The 14134-nt window shown below is 31.5% G+C and overlaps 1 protein-coding gene across 1 annotated transcript; it reads right to left on the bottom strand.

Annotated features, from left to right (window-relative positions):
• Positions 1-953: 953 nt before the first annotated feature.
• On the bottom strand, positions 954-1580 carry LOC140435818 (uncharacterized). The gene has a single exon (XM_072524535.1). It carries the CDS (start codon positions 1578-1580, stop codon positions 954-956), a length of 627 nt encoding a protein of 208 aa, XP_072380636.1.
• Positions 1581-14134: the final 12554 nt, after the last annotated feature.

The following is a 14134-nucleotide window of genomic DNA, read 5'->3' as shown; positions in this document are numbered from 1 at the left end:
TGTGCCGGTCTTAAGCTCGTATTAAGGAGGAAGGTTGTGCTTTGACTTGTCAACCCTATAACGTCAAAAGGACATTCTCACGAAGTCCCTAGTCAGGTCTCTAATATTAACTGATTTACCTCCTTAATAAGTTTATTATCCAAACTTGCTTCATTAAAATATAATAATGAGAAAGTATTTTATTATTCCATTAAATGTTAATTGGGGTGATCCATTAATTGGCGTAATCCATTAAATATATTATGATATTAAGTAAAACTAATTGATTTCAATAAAACTAATAATAAATCTAATTGTTAGCAATAAAATGTAACATAATTTTACTAGAGTACAAGCAACAAAGAGAAAAGCGAAAAACAAGAGTGATCCGTGACAATATTAGGCAACGTCGCCCTGGAAGAGCGTGGAAGGTGCGCAAGGCACGTACGGAACATAACTAGAATTCCTCTCTGAGAAGAAACGGATGAGAGATCTCCCTCGTTGCAGGGGGTGCCGCAGACGACATAACGGGCCAGTCCACCATTATTTCCAATCAGCATCAACAGTTGGTTATAGTTTTAATATCCGTAACACAAAATTTTAATTAAGTAGGTGATGGAATTGCTTTAAATTATAAAATATTATTTGTGATGAATGTGTAAATAAAAAACAGATCCATGTTGAAATTTTGTATTTTAAAATTTATTGAATTTTTTGTGTAACGTTGTAATGGTTGTAATGTTCTATTCTATTGTATGTAAAATGCTATTTCACAAAATGTCTTTTGAGGAATTTTTTAGATTCTATTTCTGAAGTAACTGATTATTAAATAATTATATTTAAAGTTTCAGGTTTCTATTAAGATATTTTTTTCTTTAGATTCTTTTTCTAGTTTCTTTAGATATTTTTACCTTCTTTTGAGTAGTGTTATTAGAACAAGGTCGTCCGCAAATCGTAGGTGGGAGAGCATTTCATCATCGACATTGATTCCTTTGGATTCCCACTCCAGGTTTTTTTAAAGCATATTCCAGAACTGCCATAAAGAGTTTAGGAGATAACGTGTCTCCTTGCCTGATTTCTCTTTTGATTTTTACACATTTTGTATCTTTGTATAGTCTTACGGTTATGGTTGAATTATTGTATATATTCGTGATCAATTTGGAGTAACGATAATTTATGCGATTTTCCTCCAACGCTCTCATTATGCTGTTAATTTCTATCATATCGAATGATTTCCGAAATTCTACGAAACAAGAATCAATGATCGGTTGTTCCCTAGAATGGTAAAAGTCTAATTTTGTTTCCAGTCTATTTGTTATTATTTTTGTGAATAACTTAAGTAGTGGTGGTTTAACAGGGTTATGGGTCGGTAATTCTCGAGGTCTATTGGATCGCCCTTTTTGTGTAATAAAATGGTAAGTGCCATCTTGTAGGTGTTTCACTTTGGTACAGACATAAGTTAAATATTTTTTTATATTCTCTAAAAGTCTGTCACCTCCAATCTTTACAGCTTCTATAAAGATATTATCTTCTTCCCATGATTTATTTCTTTTCATTTTCTTTAGTGCATTTCTTATTTCATCTGTTGATATATCAGGCATCAATTCCGATACTTGGTTGACTAGTCTTTTTCTCGATTTTCTTACTTTTCTGTTGGTTGCTCATCAGGGCTTTGTTGACTTCTGTACAGAAATTTTTTGCTATCCTTAGTAACTTATCTCTCATCTCACCTAAGTATTTTATACTTACTATCAAAGTTCTCTGAAAATCCAATATTTAGATTTAATAATTACTATTAAAATAAAATCTTTTTTCTTTTTTGATGTGACAATGATTTATTAAAGCTAAATCTTACGAATAAAAGCTTTTCATTCACAAAACTTAACGAAGACCACGTTGCTCAAGTTAGGGAGCTTTATTGGGATGGGTAATGATGAAAATATTAAAAAATTGTAGATCAAAATAGAAAGATAAACGATAGATAATAAATAGATAACAAAATATAACAGTTTGACAAAGAAATACACTAAATACAGCTAAACTGTAAAATAAAATGAGCTCCAATAAGTTTTAACCTGAAACTTATTAAGGAACTCAAGAATCTATCTATTTAATTAGCCTTCTTCGGTCCATCTTTGGACATAGGCCTCCCCAATCCTTTTCCATTCTTCTCTGTCTGTCGCTATAGTCATCCACCTAGAGCCCACGTGCTTCTTGATATCATCTGCCCATCTCATTTGGGGCCTTCCTCTACGTCGTTTATATTCCCACGGTCTCTAACTTATAAGAAGTTTGTTCTATCGGTCTTCTTTTTGTCTTATATTGTGTCGTGCTAATTTCCATTTCAATTTTGCAACTTCTTGTCTAACATCCCTCACTTTTGTTTTCTCTCTTATCCACTCGTTTCTCTTTTTATCCATTAGTCTCATGTGCAACATTGGTCTTTCCATTGCTCTTTGGGTTTTTATGATTTTGTCCATGTTTGTTTTTGTAAATGTCCACGTTTGGGAACCATAAGTGAGAACAGGGAGTACGCATTGATTGTATACTTTGGTCTTAAGATGCTGTGGATATCTTTTGTTTTTAAGAATGTAGCTTAGTTTGTCAAATGCCGCCCATGCCAGTCTAACTTGTCTTTTTATCTGTGCTGTTTGGTTTTCTTTGTTAAATTTTATAGTTTGACCCAGATATATATAAATATATATATATAAATATATATATATATATATATATATATATATATATATTTCACCTTCCTTCGCGACTAACAATGCTGATCCTGATGTCTTAAGTGGGAACCCAGTCTCGGATACTCCTATAAACAAATATTTTTCATTACCATATTTCAGAGATATCACTCCGGGGTTAACAAGGATTCTGAAAAGTGTTGAAAATAGTTTTGGCAATAATAATAACAACATTAAACTTAATGTAGCTTGTAGATCAGCCCTAACAATTAATAATCTTTATTCTAAGATAAAAGATAAGACTCCCATAGATAGGCTTAGTAATATTGTCTACAACATTCCATGTCTCTCTTGCAACAATTCCTACATCGGTCAAACATCTCAATTATTGAAATCACGTATTACACTACACAAAAGTGATTCTCGACTTCACCCTGACCGTTGTGCATTAGCCAAACATGTCCATTCCACTGGTCATCTCATGGACTATACTAACACCACAATTCTCCACCGTGAGAACAATAAATCTATAAGAGAGTTCATTGAAATGTCTTATATTTTCCTTAACGATTTCTCCATTAATGTTAAGAGTGATATCAAGAATCTAAGCGATATATACCACCTGTTACTTAAATCAGATACCAAGAACAATACTATATCACAGATTACTAACTTGACTGATATATCCATTAACAACTAACATACCTTTATAATTAATTTTCATTAACAAAAAATATATAACATTCCCTTGCTTTTTTTAGATACGTCTCAATAAGATTCAATAATACATGAACAATATCATATAATTAAATAAAGAAAATCAAAATAATATTTCCCTTTACTGGGATTTAAATTCATTCGTTTTTTACCAATGAACCTTAACGACATAAAGATTCATACGAACTAATAATGAAGTTGTCAGCGCTTGCGTTCTGGCTTAAACAGCACCTCACTTTTAACTATCTAAAAATCAAAAATTTAGTTATTGCCGACAATTCAAAGAATTACCTCCTTTTAAATGTAGTTGCATTGGGTTTTTCGATTAACCTTGGGTAAGCCTTTACGTGTCAAGTTCGAAGCTACCATACATTTCAATCCTTATAAAAAACTTTTTTTGCACATAGTAACAAAAAACACCACTATGTTACTAGCAAAGTTTTTTAATATTCTAACTCTACAATTCTAAGTTACGGTAAGATCAATAATGTTTTAATAGATAATATATGGTAGCTAATTATAATTTATTCTCTTTCAGCCCTGAAGAAGCCAAATTAATTGTCTTTGGCGAAAACGTTCGGCGAAACAATTGATACACATTAGAGTATTTCTTGCAGATTTCCCCAATATTTAAGAGTTTACTATATATATATATATATATATATATATATATATATATATATATATATATATATATATATATATATATATATATATATGTATATATATATATATATATATATATATATATGTATATATATATATATATATATATATATATATATATATATATATATATATATATATAAGCCTGAACTTGTTCTATTACATCTTGTCTGATCCTCATTGTGATGTCTCCATCTGTATTTGTTATGATTTGTGTCTTGCTGTAATTCATATTTAGGCCTATATTTCCAGCTTCTACGTCCAGTTCTTTCATCATTTCAAATAATTCTTCTTTTTTATCGGTTATCAATGCGATGTCATCAGCGTACCTTAGATGGTTCAAGCGTTGTCCACAAATTTAACTCAAGAATAAAGAAACGAAACAAACATTTGTCTCGAAAACATAAAAAAAAAAGCAAAAAACCACGTCAGCAGAAATATTAGCAAATTATCCACAAAAAACTTTAAAAATTGACATATCTAAACATAAACTGTAAGAAAAGGTTATATATTCAATAAAATACTTTGGAGAATTATGATATTATCTTCTACAACAAAATTTAAATAATTTATATCGTCTCTACTCAAAAATAAAATAATACGTCACAAAAAATAATGTTTAATAAAATTCCAAACAAACATGACTTGCAAAAAAATAAACAATAGAAATTGTTTATTCATTAAATACGTAAAATTTTTATTAATAAAAACATGTTAATAAAAAACATAATGACACATACTGTCATTAAAAATCTTAAACTTTAAAACAGATTGTAGTCATTTATTTACTGTAAATAATAGTCAATACAAAAATTCTTTAATCAAAACTTATTTCAAAAATATCTTCCAAAGAAAGGTTAAAATCAAATGAATCTTTGACTCCAATCTGAACAAAAATCATTGGCCATTGTTCCGTTTTACTTAAATTAATGTTACAACATTATGTTACAGTATGTAACATAGTAAAAAAAACTAAAAATAAACTTTCTACAAAAAAAATTATAAAAATTACTGTCCCAAACAAAAAAAAGCATTATCGTTATAAAATATTTACTCATTATGTTGTTTGTTGAACTGTGATGATAGAGTCGTAGGCTTGGAGATAAACATATGGTACTCCAGATGTTAAAATATGATATCTTTACCTCTTCAGCAAAAATATTACTAAGGGTGTTTTGCCTCGACGTGATAACAGGAGCTCGTGAGTGAATAGTATCGGCAACAAGTGAATTGCCAGTGGAACTCTAAATAAACAAAAAAGGCTCTCTTACTATCGCAATTAATTAATAAACGACTTACCACAAAATAGTGAGTTCCCTAGTAGCTACAAAGATACACGTCTGAATGCATGTTGACATTCAAATATTAACTGGCAACTAAAATGGAATTTTGGCTTTATATAAATTAGGCCTAAGCTTATTAATTTTTGGGAAGGGGATGTGTACTTTAGTTCGAAATAGTCGTTCCCATAAGAAAATAATACGCTTTAGAATGCTTTTAACTAAAAACCAATAAAATTTTAAGAGGGATTATATATAATTACTGTTCGGCTCACGGTTAGTTTACCGTAAGATATAGTTGCTATAAAATACTATTTTATCAAATTAAAATAATATGCGACGACAATTTTGATAGAACTTTTATTGACTAAGCTAAAAGTGTGTACAGAACTGAGTTTCGAGTGATACCACTAAAAATACATTACAAAGCGTCCCCTAGTGGAGGGGAGGACGTTTCTAAAAACTATAAAATTTTATCTTGGGAAAGCAAGTATTGTCCTTCTCATAAATACACAAATACGTAGCGGGCACGACAACAATGAACCGCTTGATTCGACTAACTGTAAATGTTAAAACTACCTAATTTCTAAAAACATGGATTATTATCTACAAATTTTCCCCCGAAATATGTAAAACTGATAAACATTTTAATCTTTTAATAGATTTCTGGAAGCTAATTTACCCAAACTTTAAGAATTACCGATATCAATCTAAAATAATAAAGTAAAATCGACAAACAACATGAAGTAAATTATAATGGAATGGAACAATTACTACTTAAATGGGGTGGTTTAAAAGAAAACGTATTCGTTCATAAAATATTATAGCCCCAAACATAATTTATTACTAAAAAGTTCTTTTAAGAACAAGAGTCTTTTAAACACTTATATGTACTGAAAGGGATAAAAATTAATATACCCAAGACGTAGTTAAATAAAAATACAGGCCAGTAATAGAAAAAATTAGCATGCCACATCATAATAAGGGAAATATACTTGTACAATTTTGCCTACAGAACAACGTTTTAATAGCCAATACTTTTCTCAAACAACATTCTAGAAGGCTATACACTTGGCAATTACCTGCAGACTTAGAAAATATAATTGTTAGGAATTAAATTGACTTTATTTTGTTTGACCACAACTTTAAGAAGTACATATAATCTACTAAAACATACTATGGAGCTGACATCATATCAATCACAATCCAGTTATAATGGATTTTAGACTAAAAAGATTTCTGAAAGTGAAAAGAGAAAACGTGACAGAAAAATAGGCATCTCACGATTGAAGAACCCTAAAAGAAAAAAAAATACGTATCAAGGTTGACAAAAAAAAATAGAAACGATAGAGAACTTGGTACAGACAGACGATGAAATAACGTGAACTGCTCTAAAAATGAAAATATCAAAGATACAAAAAGAAGACATTGGTTTCACGAAAACCAACAAAAAACAAGAATGAATAACGCAAGAGATCATGCATCTCATAAACATAGAATAAAAACATCAAAAAAACTTAATAGAATGCAAAGGAATCAATAAAATCAATAAAAAAGTGCAGAGAATAAATAACTTCAGGAAAGATACGGCATCGGCATCCATAAAAAAGACAAAGAAATGATAGGAAAAAACAAGAAACAATATTAAGCAATATTAATATCGAAATAATTATAAGAACAGAAGACAAACTGGAGATATAAAAAGAATACATTCAGACACATTCTGACGACGATATACCTTATGGTTATAGAAGAAGTTATTCATACAGTAAAAGTTCAGAAAAATGGAAAAAAGCGTCAATGTCGAAGTACTTAAATTAATTGCAGACAACAAAAGTGAAAGCCTAGACTTAATAACACCACTATTCAATAAGATTACGACACAAGTAAAATACAATCAGACTGGCTTATATGAATATTCGTAACATTAACAAAAAAATCAATTCCTCGCAAAGTGATGACTATTAAATATTAAGTTTGATGTCTTATGTCTTTAAAACTTTTCTCAGAATCATCCATTTCCATATACGAATTTACAAGAAGTGAGTTTTAGATCAATTACACTGAATTTGGATTTCGTAACGGATTGGGAAACAACGACGCAGAAACATAAACGTAGATATATATGCACGTTTTATTGATTATAGAAAAGCATTCTCTACTGATTTTACCATCAAAATACGATCGAAGTTCTGATAACAACTGGAATTGACGAATAAGACTTGCAAATTGCGAACTATAGTAGCATAAAACGCAACAATTAAAATAAAGCACACAATATCCGAAGATATACTAATCCATCAAGGAGTCTGTATTCGGAATCTATATTCCAAGATTAATTGGACGAGATTCAAGGTAAAATTAAGATTAACGTAACTAGCATAGACATTAGGTACGCTGATGATACCGTCCTTAAAGTAAGCAGCGCACAAGAACTACAAAATATAATAAATTCGGTAGTTCGTCATAATGAAATGTTCGGTTCAGAGGTAAATGTTTTTAAAACTAAAATTCTAGTATTTTCAAAGATACCAATAAACATACATTTGTATGCCAAGGGACAAATAATAGAACAGGTAACTTCCAGAAGATATTTGGAAGCAAATGTCAACAGCCAGTGTAACCAAAACAAGAAATCCTGTGAAGGATCGAACAAGCGAGGAAATCACCCATGAACATGAAGATCAGACCTTAGTCTACAGCTCATAATCCGAATGATCAGATGTTACGTTGGATCATGGACCATGGACTCTACAACAGAAAAAATAATAGATGCCTTTGAGATATATATGTACAGACGAATGCTGAGATAAACATGGGTTCAAAAAGTTACCAACTAGAATTACTAAGCATGATCTAAGAGAGAAAAATAGAATACTTGTGTCGTGTGTTAAAAGGTAAAAGAGATGAATTACTCCGAATCAGATTGAAAGGTAAACTACATCAGGCAAAAGATCAGTAGAAAAACGCCAAAAAGACCTGAGTAGAAGGTTTGACCTCTCAGCCGCAGAAATCTTTTGTGGGGCGGTTTCCAAAGCTACTGTACGAAAACGGGGAAAAACGCTATCAGTGCAAAAATTTCGAAATTCAGGTTTTAACGCTGTAATGTAGTTCAATACCGTCTCTATCGACTTTGCTAAACGGAGGAGAAAATAACAATACCAGTCTTCTGTAATTTAAGAAACAAGAATCGCCTTAAGGGGAAACATTACTTTCAGTCACAGTGCGCAGAGAGAAAAAAGGTCTAAGTGATGAAGAGGGGAGGTCGAAAGTCACGGTGTCTGCCGTTTATTACTCAAAGTAGTTTGTGGTTAAGATTGCTGTGTTCTTTGTGGAATTAACTTGATGTGGCGAATAGTGATTCAGTGAGCGAATTTAGTGCTGTTGGAAATTCGGATATCTGCACTTCAAAAACAACTAAGAAAAGAAAAAGGCATGGACGTATGAGCGATGTGATGAAAAACATAGGAGTAAGTAATTGGCGAAAATTACAGGTACTTGAGGCTGAAATGTTTCGAAAATGCACCTCTAGATAAAAGACGAATAATATTAAGGGCGTTTAACGAATTAGCAACTAAGGTGAGCAAAATGCCTACCTGTGTGGACTTACCACTGCGTTTCACATACAAATACGAAGAAACAGGAAACGCCACAATGAAGCTAGGATTAACTCGTCCTTATATTCGTACAAAGTAAGAGTATAAAGTAATGATAAATTTAGTGATCATGCCTTTATTTTTATTCAGGGGGTTACCTCACGTTTAATTGAAACAATCAAAGAATCATTGTCTGTTACTGACACATTGTATTATTCGATATATCATATGTAAACTTGTATATTTTGCATCAATCATATCGCAATAATAAAAAAATTAACGGGTATGAGGTCAGAAAATAACTGGCATTGCAATTAGTTACTCCAGAATTACAGAGGCGATTTGGAAATTTTTGCATGGGTCGAAACGTTTCGTTATTCATTGGGCGGGTACTAAAAATTACTGAACATCCTGAAGTTGACGAAGATGACAAACTTCCCTTTAGAAGAGCTTGTGATGATGTCCACCTGCAAGGGAAAGAAAAACCGCATATATTTTGATGTGTAAAAATCCGGTTTGTTTAGAATGCACACTCAAAATCTGGTGTGATTGTGCAGTCTAAAAACTTTAAAATTAAGTGTAGTTTTTTTTAAACACAAACGCAGTTTTATCGCTGTCAGCTTTCGCAACATTAACCTGATGATACCCCGATCGTAAGTATACGGTAGACCTAAAAAGTTCGCTTAGCAGCGTGTAATAAATTGTCCATATGCGGCAGCGGAAAAGACTCACTAGTAAAGGTAGTGGATTATCTAAATGGCTATGACTTATGAATGCGCAAAGTACAAATTTACGCCTCGGTTGTAGGGCAGAGTGGGCCACGTTAAAACATTTTTCATATTTTTGATATGTTCCGATATTGCTGTTTATTACCGATTTTTTTTTTTTAGTTCAAAATCGAAATACAATTATTGAATCTATTAATAATTAAACAAAAATAGCAGTCTTTTGTAATCATAAACTAGTTTTTTTATTAATAAATTTTACAACCAGTTAAATCAAAATTCTCAACGAGTGTCTATATTATCAAACTCGACGCCCAATGGAATAAAGGACTTGTGATGTTTTGTACCTCTGCAATTAAGAATTGGTGGCAGCACACATCTAACGTCACCTTTATTAACATGCAATATGTCCTCAAGAGCTGAAAACAAAAATGTGTTTTTACTTTTAGCACCATGACTCAAAAATGTGACTTTAAAGTCGACTTTACTTCAATAATTTTACTTCAATAATTTTTGCTACATAAAAAACTGATTTTTTATCACGAAATTTTATCAGCGCATTTTTTATCAAGAAATAATCTCAGACAAATCCTGATAACAACCAAGTTCAAAATCTGTGAATGATTCGACATCTAAGGAATCAAACACAAATGAATCAGTGTCAGTGTCACTGCTGCAACAGCTGAAGTACTCTCTGTTAATTTTGTCTTAAAGCTTTTAGAGAGGGCAATTGCTTCTTTTCTTTTTTTCCCATGATGTTTTTCGTCGATATTTAACTTCTCGGGCGTGTCAGCTCGGTCTTTTCTTCTCATTTTAAGATTTTTTCAGGGTTCTGCTGTGGGACAATCAATCATTTGTTCTGGACTTTTGAAGAGCTGACACTTCTCGTCAGCTTCGACAATTTCTTCATTGTGATAAAAACTAGGCTCTCTGTTTGTCACACTTTTGCTGTAGCTTGGCTGACATTCTTTATGATTTGTATCACTCTCCTTTAATATTTTATTTGTATCGGTTACGTTACTTAACAAAAACTCACTCTCATCAAAGACGTATTGATTAAAAGGCACTATTTCGCATTTTTTGAAATCTATAGTGTGGTTAATCCGTTGTCTTTTGCTAAATTTAGTGTCTTAATGGAGAAGTGGCTTTCATGATTATTCAAGATCAGTAATGTTGGATTTATTTTGGAACTGTTTGAGTGTTGTATAAAATGCCGCATAACAGCTACAAATAATTTAGAGTTCATCCATCCCAAGAAATATGCAAGTCCTAATGTAGCAGCAGGTGATCCTTTTAACATGTGATGCTTAAAATTAACTCTTAGTAAGAACATGACATGGGGTAGTGAGTTCCTGAAACATTAGGGAAAAGTTAAGTATTATAGCAAGACATACTTTTGTAAAATTTACAAACCTGTTGAACTTATAATACAGCACGTTGTAACCAATATACCTTGTTTGTCGTTTGTAATTTTATTGTATCGTCGCTCTCCACGGCGGCGTCTTAACATTCTACGATCATCATGCATTCCTAAACAGAATCGTGGTTCATCGCCGAATGCTACATTACGCCATTCTGTCACCCAATGCTGCCGTTCTCTTCTCGTGGGTGGAATGAAACCAGTCCAAAAGCTCGTAGGCGACGGTATAGTGTATGTATACCAACAAGTCTACCTACTACTCCAAACCATTGGTCAGCAATTTGACGCGTAGTAGCAAAACGGCGCAGAGCGAGTAATCTAAAGCGCCTTTATTAACGCTCTGTGGTACGCCTCGGTTGACCAGTTGGTCTTCTTCGTGTTCCTCTACCTTCGTTTGTCCACACACGACAGACACGCATAACCGTCAATGCCGTACAATTAACACGATGGCCAATTTCGTAATACGACAAACCGATATCTCTATACGCAATATTTTTACCTCTATCAAAATCGCTAACATGGTGGTAATTTTGGTGTCTTCGAACTCGAGGCATTTTTTTACATTGAATACAATTAGACTGAGGAATAATAACTAAAAATTTCTATACTGGTTTTCACAAATCGGTCTTTTCACAACAAAATTTAAAGATAAAACTTTATTTTTACAAAAACTAGGAAAGATAAAACATTGGTATTGTCACTGAGTATATATAGCATGAACTTACTTTGCAATTTCAGGGATTTTAGGGCTTCTTACAAGAAAATTATAAACATGGATAAATACATGTGACTTTATTGAAGGTTTAGCTACAATCCAATTTTAAAACTAACTCACTAAAATACTGTTTGTATTTTTCAGTGTATCAGATAACAAATATTAATTTCTTGGATAACGATACACACTTCAACCACTTCACATTCTCATAACTTGCAGATGGCTATTACATCCCATACCCTCACAGGAGTCACCGTAGAGATTATGGTTTATCATAATGTTTTGTATTTTTTTTGTACCTACTATCTTACTTAACTATCTTAATATATTTTAATTTCTTTACTAGTATAATTTAATATAGTTGGCTGCTAGCTTTAATTGTATTACAGTTTGTCCATGCTATCTTTGTATATATATCTATATATATATATATATATATATATATATATATATATATATATATATATATATAAATATATATATATTGTTGTGGAATTCAAAATTGAAGAGTAAAAATATTAAATGTACGATGAAATCAATATTTCAGAAATTATAGAAAATAAAAATACTCCGAGCTGCCTGGAATTAACCAAAGGTAATCTTAGTCATAAATAATCTTTTGTATAAATATAACAAGTAAATAGTGCGGGTACAATGAATAGAACTTAACGATGGATTTTCCCCATAAGCGATAAAGTGTTCCGTAATCCGGGTTTGCGCCATGAACAGGACAATGAAAATAGTTAATAAGTAAATGATTTTTCGGAATATGTAAATACCCAGTAGAAATTAAGTGCCCTTGTAGAATTAATATGAATTAGGAAAGTTTGTAGGTATTTCTGATTTTATGTGAGAGTGGTATGCAAATTTCTGATTGGTCGGGAATTTGGAAAGTGGTGATGGGTGTGTTTAATGAGAGGTTGGATGGATGGATAGATGAGATGAGAGAAGGAGTTAGTTCCAGTTTCTTAAAGTGAATGGTTGGTTTTCGATTTGGTCTCCAAGGGTAGTAAGTGATAAAGAATAAGTTGTGAGTTGGTGAAGTAAGTGTGTCCGACGATAGTTGATCTGGTACAAATTTGTAAGTAAACTTTTCCTACTTGTATTCTACGTAGCGCTGTTTATTTCGGAACGAGAGATTAAGTTTGGCGAGAGAAAAAGAGGCTGGCATCATTGGAAAGGTACGTGCATTCGAAGGAGAGCATTGAAGACACTAAATTGCAATATCTTGTTTAATATTGCAAATTACATAGGAGGCTGCTGAGAACTGATAGTTATTTTGCATAGAACGAGGAATTGGACAACTCAAGACAGAGGAAGCGTTTCAACGGGAGAAACATTCATAATATATTCAATTTGAGAATTTTGGATAATTTTTGATATATCAAAATTGCATTAGGAAGGACACTGAATATTATTTGATTTGTTTATGTAGAATAATAAGCTGGATTTTAGATTGTAATTATATTATATTATCCATTCATTATTGAAGGTTCACGTACGTAGAACGATTTTTGTTTGATAAACATTGTATGCTAATAATTTTTGGAGGTATTTTAATCAGTTTATTTTATTACATTATTTTCATATCATATTATGTTGTTTTTATTCCGTTATTTTTTAGACCTAACCCATCAGCTGTAAAGTATAGATATTGAAGCACGAGTAAAACCTGAGATAACAAAATTGAAAGGTGTGGTATAAATCATAAATCAAAAATTTTAATAATGTTTTATATATATTTTTTGTAAAGTTTTAAAATTAAAATTCTTGATATCACATTAATATATATTAACTGTGTGCCTATTAAGAGATCTCATAATTGTTTGCACTATCTTGTCTTGTAAGAGGTTATTAATGTAAACTGCACTTTTTTACTTATAGTGATAAGTAAACCTCATTCCCAAATATCTATTACTACTTACCCATCTCAATAAGTTTAATGTTACTGTAGACATAACTGACCCCAACTAGATTCACAAGGTCTTCGCTTTATCTCGGGATTTTTTAGAAACTACCTATCTGTTCAAACACTGACCAATCATTAACCTAAACTCAGATAGTGTTTATACAGCGTATCGATCCTTCACTACTTCCAATCAACATCAATAGTTGGTTTTAATTTGAAACCGCTTATGGCAAGGAGGCAATGGCAGACTGATTTAGTTTTAAAGAAATATTGTCCAAAGAAACATTTACTAAGTTGATTTGGAAAATTTTGATAATTATTTTATAATTGATGAAATGTGTTAATATTATTTATTATTTTTAGCTATTTTCATCTTCTTAAGTTGATAATAATTTCTTATGGTATTTTGTCTTAGAATATACTAACGAATTTCTTTTATT

Source organism: Diabrotica undecimpunctata, chromosome 3, assembly GCF_040954645.1.
Source record: "Diabrotica undecimpunctata isolate CICGRU chromosome 3, icDiaUnde3, whole genome shotgun sequence".
NCBI lineage: Eukaryota > Metazoa > Arthropoda > Insecta > Coleoptera > Chrysomelidae > Diabrotica > Diabrotica undecimpunctata.
The sequence above is the reverse complement of the archived record's forward strand: the minus strand, read 5'-3'. Positions and strand labels throughout refer to the sequence as shown.